This window comes from Trypanosoma cruzi, genomic scaffold, assembly GCF_000209065.1.
Source record: "Trypanosoma cruzi strain CL Brener 1047053517123 genomic scaffold, whole genome shotgun sequence".
NCBI lineage: Eukaryota > Euglenozoa > Kinetoplastea > Trypanosomatida > Trypanosomatidae > Trypanosoma > Trypanosoma cruzi.
The window spans coordinates 317,165-334,192 of NW_001849559.1; the positions used below are offsets into that span (position 1 = coordinate 317,165).

Sequence of the window (17,028 nt, forward strand, 5' to 3'; positions counted from 1 at the left end):
CCCGCATCACTCACCAGAGGAGGTGGCCAAGTTGGAAGATGCGATGAACGACCGCGCGCGCAGGCTAGCCAAGGCCATTCTTGCGAAGAACCGTGGCTTCCTTGACCCTGAGCCGTGTGGCGTGCCCCTGGCGGAGTTGCCGCTTAACACGGATGAGGAGTTCAACAAGCTTGCGGCGGAGCGCTACCGGCTGAAGCGAAGCAACAAAAAGGACAATAATCCCGAAGTGAAGGGGATTGAGAATGAAATGAATGATCGTGTGCATGCACTTGCAAGAGAGCACCTTCGAAAGGCACGGGCCTTCTTGAATCCCGAGCCCGAAGGTGTGCCACTGGAAGATGTACCACTTGGCCGTGATCCCAAGTTTCTTGACATGGAGCGTGGCCTCGCAAGGATGCGCAATGATCCGAATGCCTCCGCCGAAACGTTGAGTTCCCTCGAAGAAGATTTGAACGTGCGTGCGCATGAGGTTGCAAGGGAGTTTCTCAAAAAGGAAAGGGCCTATCTCGACCCCGAGCCCCTCGGCGTCCTCGTGGAAGATCTTCCTCTCAATCACGACCCCATTCTTAACGCCTTGGAGCGCAAGCGCCGTGAGCTCAAAAAGGACCCTAAACGAAATGGGGATTTTATTCGTGGATGTGAAGACGATATACATGACCGTGTGAGGGCGATTGCGAAGGAGTTTCTGGACAACGAGCGTCGGTTCCTTGATCCAGAGCCCGAGGGCGTCTTGCTTCGTTATTTGCCTCTGAATCTTGACAAGAAATTTCGATTACTTGAATTGAAGCGACGTGAAAAGCTTCGTTTACCCTTGTTGAAAAATGAAGTTCATTCTTTAAGAAGACTTGAGAGGAAAATGAACGATCGAGCCCATGCATTGGCAAAAGAAATTTTATCGAGGAACCACGCATTTCTCGATCCTGAACCCCTTGGTGTACCGCTTGACGATTTGCCGCTGAATACCGATGAGAAATTCCGTCGTATTGATGAAGTATTGTGCATTCATACCATGGATGCGCATATGGATCAGTCGACGTGGAAAGAGCTTCAAAATGAGTTAGATGGCCGTGCTTTTGAGTTGGCAGGAGAGCTACTGAACGAAGAACGTTCTTTTTTACCTTTATCGCCTTTTGGGATTCCATTGGAGGAGCTTTCTTTAAACAATGACTTGCCACTGCGCGCCATTGAGCGTGCAAGACGAGCAAAACGTGGCCAAATGCTTGATGATGCGGAGGAAAAGCAGATGATGTTTGAACGTGTTTTAAAGATTGCGGACGGTGTTTTGGCGAGCGATCGTGAGTACTTACAGCCTAATCCTTGGAAAGTTTCTTTGACGCAACTTCAACTAGACAGAGACGATGCGTTTCATTCACTTGAATTGGAGCGACGCAGACTGAAGAAGAACCCGGCGGCAAACAGCGATGAGATCCAAAACATTGAGAATGCATTGAATGATCGGGAATTGCGGCTGGCCGAAGAATTTATTCAAAATGAACGTGCATTTCTGGAGCGAGAGCCGGAGGGCGTACCCTTGGAACTGTTGCCTCTTGACTCGGATAGTACTTTCCATGAAATGGAGTTGGAGCGGCGGCAACTACGGCAAAATCCAAAAATCAGCGAAGAAGTAATAGAAGAATATGAAGAAAAGATGCGGGACCGTGTACGCGCATTGGCACTTGAGTACCGCGGCTGGCAAGACGAGGAATTCCATGAATCGAATAAGCATATGGCGGAGGAGTGGCCACGTATCTGTGAGCTTTACCCAGAGGGTATCCGTGATCCGGTGGTGCCGGAGAAAACGCTTCCATCACAAGTTTCTTCTGCACCACTTGAACTGGGATATTTGGCTCCATTCATTGCCGCCATGAGTAGGCATCCTCCACTTATTGACCGTCTTTTCGATTCAAAAGAGCATCCTGTGAACGGCCCATATTCGTTTATTTTTTATGATCCTAACAGCAACCCGGTGCGCGTCGAAATTGACGACCGTGTTCCAGTGGACGCAAACATGGAACCGAAGTTTACACGAGTCCCGAAACGGTCATGGTATCCGCTATTGCTGGAGAAGGCCTACGCGAAGTTTGTTGGTGGGTACTCCCGGCTTGATCAGTGCACACCGCATGAAACGTTGCGGGATTTGACGGGTTGCCCGGTGCTTCACATCCCTCTTGACGATAAACTGGCGGAGGCTGCCAACACGGGCGATTTTAGGTCGGTGAAATTCTGGGGTGGCGTTGCGAAGGATCTGGAGCGCGGTGATGTCATTACTTGCATCTCTAACGTGGATGCTGGGGACGGCATCCATCCGCTGTGCAGTTATGCCCTCTTCGCGGTTATTGAAGCCGTGAAGGAGTCAAATGATCCCGCAGACATTGTGATAAAACTGCACAACTGCTACTTTGATGAGCCTTTTTATAGTGGACCTCTCAACCGGAACGACGGAAGCTGGAAAAAAGAATTGAGGGACGTTTGCGGCTCTGATCCCTCTCGTGTTGATCACTTGTTCATGCCCCTCTTGACTTTCCTGAATAATTTCTCAAGCATGCAGCGATGCAATATTAACTGCGGTGATCGTCTCACTGCTGTCGGTAAGTGGAATAGAAAGACTTGTGGAGGCAATCCAAAGTTTACGACCTTCCGAAACAATCCGATTTATTTGGTGGAGAACAAATCCTCTCGTCCAGTGAGAATTCTGGCTGAATTACGTCACCAAACGCCGTCCTTTTCAGATAGTGATGGCTTGAACCACTACCACCAGACGGGATTGGTGTTGATGCAATCTGTACATGCCAAGATGGCACCGACTCCGCTCATCACAAGTAGCACACACCGGTTTATTCAAAAGGGTATGATGCTGGACGCGAGGGAGGTATGCTCGCAAATGGACCTTCCACCCAGTACGACATGTTATCTTATCCCGTACACCATGAAGCGTGGCTGTCACGGTAAGTTCAATATTTCTGTTTATCCCGGGATGGCAAAGGTGACGTTGACACCGTTGCGATACGCCGGCCTCAAGCGCGACCCGCTTGTCGTGGATTTTGTGCTGAAAAGTGGTCTCAATAGCTCTTTCCGTGTGTCTTTGCAAGTGAGTGATCCGTGTGATGTTCATGTTTTATTGGGGCAGGTGAAGCGTCGTCGAAATGTACATCCTCTTGTTGATTTTCTAGCCGATGACGCGGTGAAGTTAACTGTATTTGATAATTATGGCATAAAACTGGCGTCTACAGGGGATGCAACGAATGCTCGTGAACAGGCGTTGGTGTTGCAACTTTCCAAAACTTGTTTGTTGAATTTTGTGGCAGAGCGAGTGAACCGTAAAGGAGGCGGTGACTGTCCCTGCGTGTTGTATTTCTTCACTCCGCCCAAGATTCTGGCGAAAATTGTTTCTTTGCCCCCTCTCAATCCCGTAGCGGCCAAGCCCGGCGTCGCTGGCGGTGGATGGACACCGCGTGGCGTCTCTACGAGTTCCTGCGAGTCCGCTGATTTTCAGAATTAGCGTACCGCATGATTTTTTTTTTTTTTTTTTGGTGAGTGTGTGTGCATATAGTGTATAAGAAGTAAAATGAGACGGGTATTTGTCTCATCATGATGTGGAGATTGTCTTACATTGTTTGGATGTCATTGTAATTGTCGCGAAGTGCAAATAAACGTGTCAAAAGGAATACGAAATGGAAATAATATCACTTTCTTCTTTTTTGCATTTTTATATATAAAGGCGTCATTGTTTCCAGGTTGCCTTTATTTTATTTTTTTATTTTTTATTTTGCTTTGTTTTTTTACTTCTGGTTGATTATTTTGATGATTACATGTTTTTTTTTTTTTTTTTTTTGCCGTTTTCGTATTTTATAAACGGGAGGTTTCCACTTGACATCAAATTGTGGGAATTTGGCAGCTTAGGGAATGCACGCCGTGGCTTTACATTTGCAAAAGGAAAAAGACCGATATTTGCTGCCGTGTGACAAAAAGAGGGGGCGATGTACATAAATGAGAATTGGTTCTTGTTGTCTAAAATAATGAAGCGCAAATGGCGTCACTTATTGAATCATTTATGCCAGTTGTCATGCATGTAGTTTTGTTTTTGTAAGTTACTTATGACTGTATTGTGATGTGTATATTTATTTATTTATTTATTTATTTATTTATTATTATTTCTGCCTCAATCCAACACAGTGTGTTTTTCCAAGGAACATAATTTTATTTATTTTTTATTTTTCGGTGTTTTTCGCCACACATCTGTCGATTTATTTTGTGTATATTCCATGAACGATCTGCACACGACTGTTGTTGACATCGTTGCGTCTCCTTTGGGGAATCGCCATCTGTCATGGTACCGTCTCTGATAGGTGGAAAGCCGTCAGTTACGGGAGTGGGGGGAGCAGATGGCGGAGAGAAGATGTCACGTTGTCTTTCCGACCTCAGTTAGCATGTAGGCGTAATGGAACGTTTTGTGGAATATCTATGTATGTATGTATGTATATTTAACCTTACCACGATAATACGGTTCTGCCTTTTTTGTGCCTATGTCTTTTACTGCCAATTGTACAGGCTTTACTTATTATTGTTGGCTGATGTTGGGGGCGGGGCTCGCTTCTATTTTTTTTTTTTTTTTTATCTTATATTATTGCCGCTTCCCTTCCTGTGTGGCTTTCATGCATTTCTGGGTTGACACCACCAGCTCTGTGGTATTGTGGCTGCGTGATTGTTTGGGTGTGACGAAACAAACAGAAGAAAAGGAGGAGGAGGCGGCGTCGCGTCATGGCGGCTGCGGATGTCGGTTTCTTATTGCACGCAGTGTTGGGCCCACTGACGAATTGCTCTGAAGAGACACGATGAGAGGGGGAGGGGAAGAAATGGCCTGTCATTTTGCAACAAGAGAAATGGGCGAAGGGAACAAACGAATAGTTCCGTTGAAACAACCGTGGAGGGTGCTATTTATTTATTTATTTATATTTTTTTTTTTGTGTGTGTGCCATTTCTTTGGAATTTGTCTTTTTCTCGTTTGTTTTTTTCTTATTTTTTCTTTCTTTTCTTTTCGTCAAATGATGATGCGCTCACGGTTGCAACGACTGTGTGTGTCTGTTTCTGTATGTGCGTTACTCGTGCACTTTAGGGGGTCGGTTACAAAAGGAAGGAAGTGGAAGGAAAAAAACAAGGGAAGGGATAGTGGAGGGCCGTGAGAATAAAAAAAGAAGGCTGTAAACTCGTGTGTGACGTGGGCACTCCGTGAAGGAATTATCTGTTTCCTCCCTCTAAAGGGCAGAAGCGTGTGTGTCGGCTGGTGGGAGCGGAAGAAGGACGAGCAAAACAACCTGAAAATAAAGGAAGGTAGCAGGAATTTATTTTCAGGAGGCGATTTGGAACAAAAGGGTGGAGGGTACGTGGAGTGAAAAGGAATCTTCTCGCGCAGTCGTAACACCCAGCGAAGAACACGTTTGGTAAGAAGGAAGAGAGGACCTCAGGAGCTTGAAATGGAGCAGATGCATGGGCGTGCAGTGGGGGAGGGTGGCGCCATGGCGTACACATTTCAGCATCCACCCCAGGGTTTTATTCGTCCACAGTACCGGGATCCAGCGGGATCTCGAGGACGCAAACAGTACGCAAATATTATGCATGACCGTCGTGTGTACAGAGGGAACACCTACGCCGCGACGCCAATTTCCACACATGCTATGGAGGAACAAGCACGGGAAGAACGCGAACTTGTTCGACGCAAAAAAGAGATGGCTCAGCGAGCGGCGTCTATTAAGCGACGTAAAGAGATGGATCTTGCCCAACGGCGACTTGCGACACCCCCACCCGTAGACGGTCGACAACACATAGAGGTGCAGACGGAAGAGTTTCTAGAGGAGCTCAAGGACGAGGTGGAGGTGGTGACGCAGGAAACGCAGACTGACCCCATGCTTGATCGTCCGGCAACTCCCAAGTACGTACCCGTCAAGTCTGGACGTGACGCCGAGTCGCAGATCAACGAGGGTGACTTGTTTCACTTTGATGACGCTGTTGATCCGATACTCGACGTAATGGTCGGTAAGACGTTGGAACAAGCGATGCTGGAAGTTCTTCAGGAAGAAGAACTGGAGTTGCTAAGGCAACAGCAGCTGGACTTTGAACAGCGACGCAAGGAGGAGCTTCTAGAGGCACAACGTCTTGAGGCCCGTGAAAAGCGTTTGTTTGAAGAAAAGGAGCGTCGTAAGAAGCAGGAGATTGAACGCATCAAGCGCGAGAAGGAGACGCGTGAGAAGCTCCAGGCAAGACAGTTTGCCAAGGTATACCTCATGAATCTTGAGAACCGGGTTTTTGCACGGCTGCAGGATGAGGGCTGGTTCCGCGATCGCGTCGTGCATGAGGTGGAGTTTGACTTCTTCCCGTGGTTAATGGAGGAGGTAGAGGAAGTTCTGGCGAAGAAGCGGCAGGCCCGTGTTCTGGTGGATGATCTCATTCGGCAGGTAGTTACCATGCAGCTGGAGAGCTAAGCAGCGGGAATGGGATGACACACAGAAACACACAACAAAAAAGAGAAAAAAGAAAAAAGATGCTCAAAAACAAAAAGAAGAGAAAGGGGCAAAAATACACAGCAGCGGTAGCAACAGAAAGAAAGGGAGAAGCGAAGGAAGGGGGCGGGGGCTGAGTGTGATGAGTTACTGCTACGTTGTATTTATCTCCACCTATATATATATATATAGAAAACGAGGTGGAATTTTGCTTTACACAGATCTCTCACTTTCTTTTTGTTTGACGTTTTTCATGGAGCTGCAACTCCGACATGTAACGAGAATTGATGTACCACAATGTTTTTTTTTTCTTTTATTATTATTTTTTTGCTTCTTTTTTACTCCATGCGAAATGTATGCATTTGCTTTGTGTGTGTGTGTGTGTGTGTGTGGAATTATGTGTGGTGCATTTTGTTAAGACTTTTTTTTTGTTGGTGTTTTTTTAGTTTTTTTTTTTTTTTTAGCTGGGAGCTTTTGGTCAGTTCCATTGGATACTTGAGACGTATGGCGTTTTCTAGTGGTCGTTCTTCCTCAACCGATTCCTCTTCCTCCTCATTGCTGTACCGTCTTGGGGAGGAAGGGGAGGCGGAGACCCTCGCCCCACATTTTGAGCTCACAACGATTATGCACGAGCTGGAAGAGCCCATTCTTTCCATGGACTCCCAGTGCGATGTCATGGCATTGCTGGGAGAGAAGGGTCGACTGGTGGTGCGAGACACGGTGCAGGACATTAAACCTCTTACTGCGGCCATTCGCAATCCGTACCGGGTGTTTCTTGACCCCACGGGCTCACACACACTCGTCGCTGCTACGGATGGAGAGATGTATTACTTTTCCTCGCGACAGCGCAAAGTGTCGGGCCATTTTTTATTGCAGCATCGCGCTGGAGCACGGGATGGAGCAATGACGGTAACCTCGGCGCCACTTCTGACGACGAGCAACAACGTTGCCGAATGTGTCTGCTGGCTGCCTGTTAAAAAAACGAAGGAACCAAATCTTACGACAACGAAAGTGCATTGTCTTGTAGGCACAAAACTTGGAGGTTTTGTTTTTGAGGTGAAAATAGATGTAGGTGGAGATGGTGCTGTTAAGGCTTCATGTCGGCAATGTTTGCAACTACCCGCGGGTGAATTTCAGAGCCCATTGGCCTCCATTCAAGTTGAGCGTGTAAATAGTCTGTGGCTAATTTTTTTCTCTACGGCCGCGCGATTGTACCGTGCGGAGGGTGAAGCGTCTTGCCCGATAGATTTAATTGAGAAGGTGGCAAAAGAGCCTGAGATACTGCATATCCGTGAGTCCAGCGCTACCTCCGACGTATCAGCGCGGGGCGCCGTTGTGTTGTACCAACCTGGTGTGGGCATGCCGGCACAATCCTACGCATGGACCAGTACATCGGGTATTGTGCATGGTTTGATGAACCGTTCTATCCATCATGATCTTTCAAAGAGTGAGGCTGCCATCTTCGGGTGGAGCGGTGCGACTGCGGTGGTGAACGAGCAACTTCTTGCACTGACAAAAGTAAAGCAACCTCCGCATGATGCAGGGGCTTTTTCTTCTTCCTCTTCAAGTAGTCATGCGCTTCCACAGACAAAAATGCCGATGGAATTGGCACTTACGGCGTTTCACATGATTCTGCTTTACAATGACCGTCTTGTTGTGTTGAATCACCCTGCAGGTCTCACATGGCGAGGCTCGTCCTCAACGTTACACGGGGACTGCCCGTATGCATGTGAAATAGAGGAACGCATACGATTTGACCCCTTTCGCGCCACGAGGAAACTTCCGGAGTTGCGTGGAATCGTGCGAGACACGGCGGCACGCAAGATTTACATTTTTGGAAAAAATATTTTGTGGGAGCTTCAGGTGGAACAAGAACATCGACAGCAGTGGTGGTTGTTTTTGTATCGAGCAGTGAACCGCAATGAGTCACTCCCATTAAGAAAGCGTTTTTTCCAAGCCGCATACAATATTAGCAAATATCGTGCGTCCAGCAAAAATATTGTTCAGTTACTTCGGGGTAAATTTCTTCTTCAGATTGGAGCCATTCAATACGCAACGGATATTTTGGCCGACTGCGATCGCTTTGAAGACATTTACGACCTTCTGGTCTCTCTAGGCAATTACAAGGTATTGCAACTCTACGTGGAGAAGCGATACAAACTTTTGTCCAAATATGCTTTGGATACACCTGTAATGCAGACCCAACTGGCATGTCTTTTTGCCCTTATTTTGATGCAACGGCTGAACGGCATTACACGAAGTGAGGTGAGTGAGAAAACGAGTGTGGAAGCAACCGCGAGTCTAAATACATTCATTGAACAGACTATAAAAGAAAAACCCGCCTTGTTTAAAAGGCGTTCATATAATGATCTTATCGCCCGCCTGTTGGAAGGACAAGGACAGCCCGAACTTGCTCTTTGCTTTGCAGAGAAGATCAAAAAGGCCCACTATCTCCTTACGTATTATGTTTCGCATGGGAATTACATCCAGGCGGCCGATGTTCTTTCAACGCTCGCACGGCGAACGGAGACACTTGAACTGTGGTACGAATTTTCTCCTGTTCTCATGAAAAAATGCCCGATTCGACTCACCACCGCCATGCTGCGTGTCGGGACACGCGACTCACAGGGAGGGGCGTATATGCTGCTACAACTGGAACGACTCATTCCGATTTTTATTCAGTACTCCCCAGAGATGAACGAGGACCCAGGCAATGGGGAACACCAAGTTATCATCTTCTTGGAACGCTGCATCAACAAATTTGACTGTGTGTCGACTGTTGTGCATGATTACTACTTGAGTCTTCTTGCGCAACATGATGGTGAGCGATTGGAGGAATTTCTTGAGTCGTCTCTTTTTTATAGTGTTGATTTTGCGTTGCGACGATGTTTGGAGGCCCGCAGATACCGGCAATGTGTCGGACTTTATCGTCGGTTACACCTCTATGAAGATGCCATACGCACGGCTTTAGAATGTTCTGATCCGACACATGGCACGGACGAGGAGTGGCCCGCCCTACGTGTTGCAAAAGATGTCCTTCGATCCCTTCCTAACAGTATGGAATCGTCAAAAGTAAAGAAACTTTGGCTTATTGTGGCACAGTCTGTGTTAGAGAAGGGCAACGCCCGCATGGCACTTAGTGTCGTGGAGGATTCTGGCGGTGTACTGAAGCTTGAGGATATTCTTGGGGACATTAGTGATAGTTTGGTTGTACAAGAATTTAAGGACTCCATATGTAAGAGTCTGGACGCCTATACATCCTCCATTGCAGCGTTGCGGGATCAACAACTCGAGGCAAGTCAAATATCCGAAAATCTAAAGCAGGAAATTGCCCAATTACAGGATCGGTTTGGATACATTACGGCTCGGCAACGATGCATGTTGTGTCACCGTCTCCTGTTACGAGGTTCTGCACCATATTTTATTTATCCCGATTGCCAGCATGCGGTACATGAGGCCTGTGCCGTCTCAAAGCTGGAGGAAATTGGCGGTCTGGAGGCTTTCCTTGCAGATGAGGGTTTGCCAAGACAATTTCTGGAGGGTGTGACTTCTACGAGTGACCTGGCACAAATGGAATGTGTTCTTTGCGGCGAGGCGTCTATAATTGAAATTGACATTCCCCTATTTGTCGAGGACCACTCGTGGTCCGTGGAGTAGTGAAAAGAGAGAGGCCCTTTCATCTCTTTTTTGTTGTTGTTGTTGTTTTTTGGGCGGTGGTGCCATTATTTGTATCGATGCCTTTTCGTGGGCCACCGAGTTTTTTTTTCTTTTGTTTGCTCTTTTTCGTTGTTGTTCTTGTTGTTTCTTTGTGTTATTTCCTTTTATCTATTTTTATTTCTTCTTTCTGGGGGGGTTATCCACCCGCTGTCTGCGCATGTGTTTATTTGTGTGATTTTGAAAAGTAGTGGACGGGATGAAGTTTTGGGTCAAAGCTATCACCGACGATAGTTTTCAGGAGCAACTCCTCGTGAAGGCGAGCAATTTGCCGGAGCTCACGAAAGAGCTCAGTAGACTTCTCAACACCCACGTGACGTGGATGTCCGTGTCAGACTTTCAAACCCAAGTGGTGGAGAAACTCAAAAGTGGTGTTGAAATCCTCCCAGTGAAAATTCTGACGTCTAAAATGGCGGGGCAGCCACACGATGGGGAGACGAGTTTTGTATGCTCAGAGCCATACACACAGCACGCAACACCAGCACAAGTTGACATCTCACAAACATCGAGCAAAGAAGACGAAGCTTGGCCGTTTTCGTCAAGAAGTCCTAGTCTTTCAGAGGCGGGAGTGGTTGCTCGCCCGTCTTCAGCAAGTTGGGCATTGCTTGATATTCCTCAGGTGGATCGCATTTGTCTCTTCCGCAAGGACATTGAACTGCTACTGCACCCTTCTTTTGGTGGAACCTATGTTGATATAGTTGCTGGTTGCTTTGTTCGTATTCGCGAAAGACAGGATTATGGCCTTTACCAAATTATACGTTTAATTAACAATATGGAACTGTTATTAGACATAATTCACTACGAGGAAACACGTTCAATAGGGGTGGTCAGTAATGCACCACCCGTTCCACAAGAGGTGAGCACATGGGGTAAAAAGATGGTATCGGCACATAGGTCCTTTATGGCTCCAGGGTTTATTGAGGACAAGCTAGGAGATATTGATTCGGCGATGCGTGCAGCAAGAGCCACTTTACAAGACCAATATTTTCAGATGGGTATCACTCCTCCTCTGACACCCCCTGCTCATGCTCGAGATTCAAGTGGACAACACCGACGCCGTACTTTGCTTGCCCGAACCCGTATGTATCCTTTTATTTCGCTGGGACAATTAGTACTTGAGACCAATGATGTTCTTCTTCATGCGCAGGTTTCTGTTATTGAAGAACCTGAAACAGATGCCTCTGACCTTGTTCTCTTTGCCACTCGGCATGCCAACAGTGGGAAGGAAAAAACTCGTCCTTCAGACTTTGCGGGCTGTATGCTGACGATAAACAAGAGTGGCGAGCCTCCTGTGATTGTGAGCGACAGAGATGTGACAGTAAAGGGGTATGAGGTGTTTTGTCCTCCACAGAAGTGGGATTGTCAATATGTAACACTAGGACAAATTCAACCATCTGTCGATAGCATCCTTTACTTTGATGATGATAAAAAATATACACAAGAGTTTACGGTACTTTCTGGGAGCTTGTTTGGGGGTTTATTCAACTCACCGACGACGACGATGCTTCCCATTCCTGTATGGGCAAAGACTGAGGGAGTTTCTGCACATATTATACGCCCTCATCTTGTTCTGCATAGAGAGAAGTTACATGTGTTTTACATTGTCCGAATGCTGGGTCCACACCCACCTCACCGTTCAAGTTTATTCCGGGTAAAGGGATGTGGTGGATTGGGTGCCCAGGTGAGCGGAGAGGAAAGCTCAATTGCAAATGTTGCTTCTGATGAAAAAAAAGCTGTTGATACTTCTCCAACATCCGTTGGCAATGCTTCATGTGATGGTAGTTTTTGTGAGAATGCAATGGTCGGAGTTTGCCGTTACAGTCTTGCCCATGCTGTGTGCTTGGACCCCGAATTGCATTCATGGAAGCTTGTGACGGAAAAGGGTCCTCTATTTTCCTGTTTTTATTCCATGCCAATATTTACGGTGGCTTCTACCTTTTATGCCAAGCAAGACTCGGATGAAGCCTGTTCTACACCGTTGAAAAATAAACAAAAGGTTCTTCAAATCCTTTGGTATGAGGAAGATTTTATATTGCGCCAACCGTCAGCTCTCACATATCGCCCTTCCCGTTTGTCTCTGCCGTCGAGCTCCACCATTAGCAATCGTGCCTCCTTACCATTTGAACGCTTGGTGAATTCGCATGAGGAAGTATTGCCAGAGCACTGGGTACAGGAACCATGCTACTCTCCTGTTCGAGTGGATGTTGAGTCACTCAGGGTTGCTGTGGCTTCACTCTCATTGTTTGAGAGTTATAGTACCACATTTGCTGCTTGTTTGCAGCGGGATGACAAACAAAGGTCCGTTCTAACAGTACTGCCCTTGACAAATGAACCATAGTTTGTGTCTTTTGTGCATATGTTATTTTTTATCTATTGTTATTATTATCTTTTATGTATTGTTTAAGTGCTATGTAGAATGGCGGGAAGAGAAATAGAAGGTGGTGATTGTTGTTTTTGAAGCCTACTTTTTCTTCTTTGCATTCTATTTCTCTTTACAGTATGCGTGTGTGTGTGTGTGTGTGTATGCAGACGGGCTCCTTCAGAAACACTGAGCGTATTGCCCGAATTTTACTTAACTGTTTGACTGATATAGTCCTTCCCGCTTTTTTGTTTGTTTGTTTGTTTACGAACGTCTTGGTGAGAGTATTGGTTTTCTGAAATTTTGTATATGGTCGCCGTTATTGTTTTCTTTTTTTTTTTTTTTATCCGTTTTTTTTTTTTTTTTTTTTTTTTTTCCTTCAGCATTGAAGAGGACTGCTGTCTCGGAAGTGTTTTTGTCTCGCGTGGGTGTCTTTAATGGGGAATAGTTTTATGCGCGTTGTGAGGCTGACACCGCACCACCTTGTCGCTCCATGGATTGAGAGAACGAGGAATAATTAACGGGGGAGAAATGGGGAGGGACGCCTTTTATTCCGCAGCATTCACGGTGCAATCCCTCCACACTTTGTTGAGCATTCACTCTTTTTGTGTGTGTGTTTTATTATTTTACCGATTATTTTTTTTTTTTTTTTTTTTTTTTTTTTTGATGACGGGTGGATGTTGGACTCTGTAGCGTTTGTCAGGGAGCGTATTTCATTGTATTTTACTGCGGTCTTTTTTCGTTTTGTTTTGTTTTGCTCTCTCCCCCTCTCTGTGAGAGGCTTTGGGCTGTTCCTCACGAACCTAAACGGCGAGGAATGATGTGTTCTACGATGTTGGCTGGCCCTTGGCCTAATCGCACCTACAGAAGATACATCTGCTTACTTTGAAGCCAATCTTCTCTCCCGCTCCAAAAGTTTCTATGGCTTCGTGCACTCACACAATACGAACGCTGTATACGCCTCCATGACCACGAGGATTTGCGCTCCCTTATCTACTCGGAACCTATGCCTCCATCCATGCATGGGAAAACGAGGACATCAATCCCGCTTCCGAGAGATGCTGTTATTAACGCATTACGCCGCCTCTGTAACATTATTGGGATACCCCGCAACCACAATCGTGCTCCTCCCATTCAACATCGAATTTTTTCCTGGGACACTGTGAGCTGCAATAAAGTGAGACTTTATCAGCCACTATTTGCCAAAGACGCCTCTGACGATGTCAAGCGCACGGCTTTTGATTCCCTTTATTCCTCTCTAGGAGATTATGATTTTGAATTATGGACGGTCGCTTCTTCATCCCTCGCTGCACTCGCATCTGGATCCGCTGCGCTATTATACGACACCACAAAGACAAATGATCTCCTGTGGAGGTCCATCGTGCAGCAGCAGGCAGGCTCGCATGCTCATAGAGCAGAGTGCCTTGCCATTGAAAATGGCTTTGGGCATCTCATACCTCCTCGTCTGGAAACATCCCAATTGCCCACACGAATCCTGGTGGCAACAAACTGCCTGTCGGCGATTGAGGCACTCCGCGTTGCCCATTGACCATGCGAGACCGCGTTACAGAAGAAATTTGGGTTATGCTGCTCTCCTTGATAAAGCAAGGTCACCCTGTGGATTTTATATTTTCCCCATCGCACTGCGGTATCCCACGCAATGAGGCCGCTGACGAAGAAGCCACGATTGCACGATCCCTGCAGCAATGAGGCATCCCAATCTGGCACGTGGAATTCCTTACCGCCGTCAAGAGGCTATGCTGGAAGGAAGTCCAGGAGGAAGAAGAAGTCGCACACACCGCACGCCAGGCGCTCGTCGGTGTAAAAGAAAAAAAAAATTTCCTGGTGTCCAGGCAGACATCGGGCATCGAATCACGTCTCTGTGCGCAGGCACGTTGCGACCCCTGCCCACTCTTCGGCAGACCGGCACGCGCCCTGCAGATTACATGCAACCCTTTATGTCGGTGGTGCCGTCCCTTCCTCACACTGAAGAGACAGGACCGCCCCGGCCGCCGCCGGAACCTCCACCTGGCGTGTCCACGGCACCTCCTCGGAGAACGACGAGCAGCAGGTCAGCGTCGCCCTGCCCAATCGATGGCAGACTCTTCTCGTCCGTTCATCATATGAAGGTACACAGCCGACGTGTCCACCCTGGCACTCCAATCGTTGAAAGCCTCAAATGTGTTTTTGCGACAGCTCCACGGTCTTCAAAACAAGTGACTTACGCGCAGGTCACTACCGAAAATGCCAAGCGTATCAACGAGCAAAAAACGGACAACGCAACTCTGCAAGCTCCAATGAAAACAATGGCCCTTCAGCCACTCCTCTGCTGCAATCCCACCAGCCGCTGAGCACATTGACGGTCCACGGGAAATTCTATCGCACATGCCGTGGGAGTGCCCCCGTCGTCGACCACTGAGCATTCGAATCTTTGGAGGAAATCTATGTCGCATGACAGCGTTATTCGAGACGGGAAAGTTGGCCACGTTTCTACGGAGAGCCCTCGGGCGTTCAATGAATAGTGACCATGTTGTATAACGAAAAGAAAAAGAAAAAATGTTGGCAGACAGACGGGCTATCAAAGAAAACAAAATTACTTTGAGAAGAGAAGTGAGAGAAAATAAAAACATAATAATAAAGGAAATTTGGCGGCTAAGCGGAGCTCCGGCTGTCGCGAACTTTTTTTTTTTTTTTACGAACATTTTCTTGGATCAATTTAATTTTCTTTACTTTCCCTTTTCTTCCTGTGTCGAGATGGCAAGTGGAGTCACCAACGGGAAGGTCGCTGCGGAGAGGGTCTCTGATGATGAAATCTGTGGGATATGCTTCACGAAGATTTACCCCTTTGATAATCCAAGAGGCCGATTGAACTCCTGCAGTCACATTTTTTGTGCATACTGCATCAAGGAATGGGCGCAGAGCACAAACGTCTGTCCTCATTGCAAGGCCCGGTTTACTCGCATCTTCACTGTGGATCCAGAAGGAAAGGAGGAGATCACGAAGGTAAGAAAGCGAAACTACAGACTATGGGAGGATGAAGAGGAAGAAGAAGAAGATCAGAACAATAGGGATGACAATCGGGTCTCGACGCCTATTTTTTTCGTGTGTCATGTGTGCGGTGAGAGCGATAATGCGTCTCGGATGATTCTTTGTGACCGCCGACAATGTTCGAATACGGTGCATCTCGACTGCGTAAATCTGTCAGAGCAGCCAGCGGGGTATTTTTGTCCCGATTGCACACGGCTTCGTGCATCAGTGTCAGTTGCCATCACTTCCTCATCCCTTTCCTCGGCAACTCTGTTGGCAGCGACCGACGCGGTGAGTGAAACACCTCTCAACAGTGAACGTCCAAAGGATGATGCTAATGATACGGATAATAGTACGCCTCTAGTGGCGTCCCACCCAGAAGCCGTTCCTCCATGCCAGATAAACGGCAAGAAAGTTTTTGTTGCGCCCCCAGCGTGGCTGCAAGAGGCAGTTGAACGCAGTACTTCGCAACATTTGGAGGCACGGCGACCTTTACCTTTGGAAGCACCGACAATATCAAGCGACTTTGCACCTCAAACAAGTTCTGTTCCTCATGAAACGAGAAGGAGTGGGGAAACGCCGACGGTGTTGCCGGATGAAGATGAAGAACTACACCGTTCTGCGGAGGCAGCTATGCAACAATTTACTCAACGACAGGCGCAGAAGGAGCAGCAAATACGTCATCGTCGACAGCGCCAACCTGGAAGTCCTTCTTATGACCCTGCTCTGCTTCGAGCCACTGCACAACGAAGTAAACGGTTTCACAGTAGTGCTAACGTGCCTATGGGCTGCGCGGAAACTACCGACGTATTGGACCCCGAGTCTCGACACCGTGAAGAGGAGGCTCTTGCGCGCCGTCTTGCCCTGGAAATACTTCCCATTCTTCGTCGAAATCGTATTCTTCAAGAACATAGAATCTATTTGGGTGATAATGGGAGTATTGTTGCGGCTTCTTTGCCTTCAAAATTCGAGGGAGCGCAAGGTGAAAGAGATCTTTACAATCACGCCATGACGGAGGGTAGACGCATCGCCCGAGAACGCATGGAGACCAAACTGGGGGATGCTCGGCGGAGAAAGGAGCGTCTTATCAGAGTGCAAGCTCAGAGAGAGTCCGTCGCCTTGGCGAAGCTCGCAAGAATTGTTGCTTCCCACCGGGCTGTCCCAAGGATGAAATGAGGTGTGGGCAATTCGGGGAGGTTTTGCGCAGTTTCATTGATGTTTTTGTTGTTGTTGTTGTTGCCGTCGTCTTGTTGTTTGCTCGTTTTTTTTTTTTTTTTTTTGGTTTCTTTGGGGTGCAATTCTACCTCTATGTGGGCGTTATATAATATATTTCTTTCTTTCTTTCTTTCTTTCTCCGTTTGCTTTAGAATTATCACTTATCATACACGGGACTGGTTCTTTGGATAGGGGATACAAGGATAAGGGAGAAGGGAT

The 17,028-nt window shown here is 47.2% G+C and overlaps 5 protein-coding genes across 5 annotated transcripts, besides 17 other annotated features; all 5 read left to right on the forward strand.

Annotated features, from left to right (window-relative positions):
• Positions 1-3,499, forward strand: Tc00.1047053511445.10 (calpain-like cysteine peptidase, putative; the record flags this gene model as incomplete). The annotated part of the gene is made up of 1 exon (XM_809239.1): positions 1-3,499. A coding segment is annotated over one exon (3,499 nt), but the record flags the coding sequence as incomplete, so codon positions are not given.
• Positions 1-17,028: part of a sequence feature (heterozygous, Esmeraldo-like haplotype) that runs on past the window's edge.
• Positions 3,741-3,778: a sequence feature (T-rich).
• Positions 3,813-3,832: a microsatellite.
• Positions 4,116-4,147: a microsatellite.
• Positions 4,192-4,216: a sequence feature (AT_rich).
• Positions 4,595-4,626: a sequence feature (AT_rich).
• Positions 4,935-5,036: a sequence feature (T-rich).
• Positions 5,472-6,476, forward strand: Tc00.1047053511445.20 (radial spoke protein 3, putative; the record flags this gene model as incomplete). The annotated part of the gene is made up of 1 exon (XM_809240.1): positions 5,472-6,476. One exon carries the CDS (start codon positions 5,472-5,474, stop codon positions 6,474-6,476), a length of 1,005 nt encoding a protein of 334 aa, XP_814333.1.
• Tc00.1047053511445.30 (hypothetical protein, conserved) lies at positions 6,792-10,151 on the forward strand (the record flags this gene model as incomplete). The annotated part of the gene is made up of 1 exon (XM_809241.1): positions 6,792-10,151. One exon carries the CDS (start codon positions 6,792-6,794, stop codon positions 10,149-10,151), a length of 3,360 nt encoding a protein of 1,119 aa, XP_814334.1.
• Positions 6,795-6,834: a sequence feature (T-rich).
• Positions 6,863-6,886: a microsatellite.
• Positions 6,916-6,956: a microsatellite.
• Positions 10,252-10,340: a sequence feature (T-rich).
• Positions 10,408-12,546, forward strand: Tc00.1047053511445.40 (hypothetical protein, conserved; the record flags this gene model as incomplete). Its single annotated transcript, XM_809242.1, has 1 exon — positions 10,408-12,546. The coding sequence occupies one exon, from the start codon at positions 10,408-10,410 to the stop codon at positions 12,544-12,546; it is 2,139 nt and encodes a 712-aa protein (XP_814335.1).
• Positions 12,706-12,734: a microsatellite.
• Positions 12,893-12,943: a microsatellite.
• Positions 13,204-13,232: a microsatellite.
• Positions 14,110-15,042: a mobile genetic element.
• Positions 15,124-16,770, forward strand: Tc00.1047053511445.70 (hypothetical protein, conserved; the record flags this gene model as incomplete). The annotated part of the gene is made up of 1 exon (XM_809243.1): positions 15,124-16,770. One exon carries the CDS (start codon positions 15,124-15,126, stop codon positions 16,768-16,770), a length of 1,647 nt encoding a protein of 548 aa, XP_814336.1.
• Positions 16,807-16,849: a microsatellite.
• Positions 16,924-16,948: a microsatellite.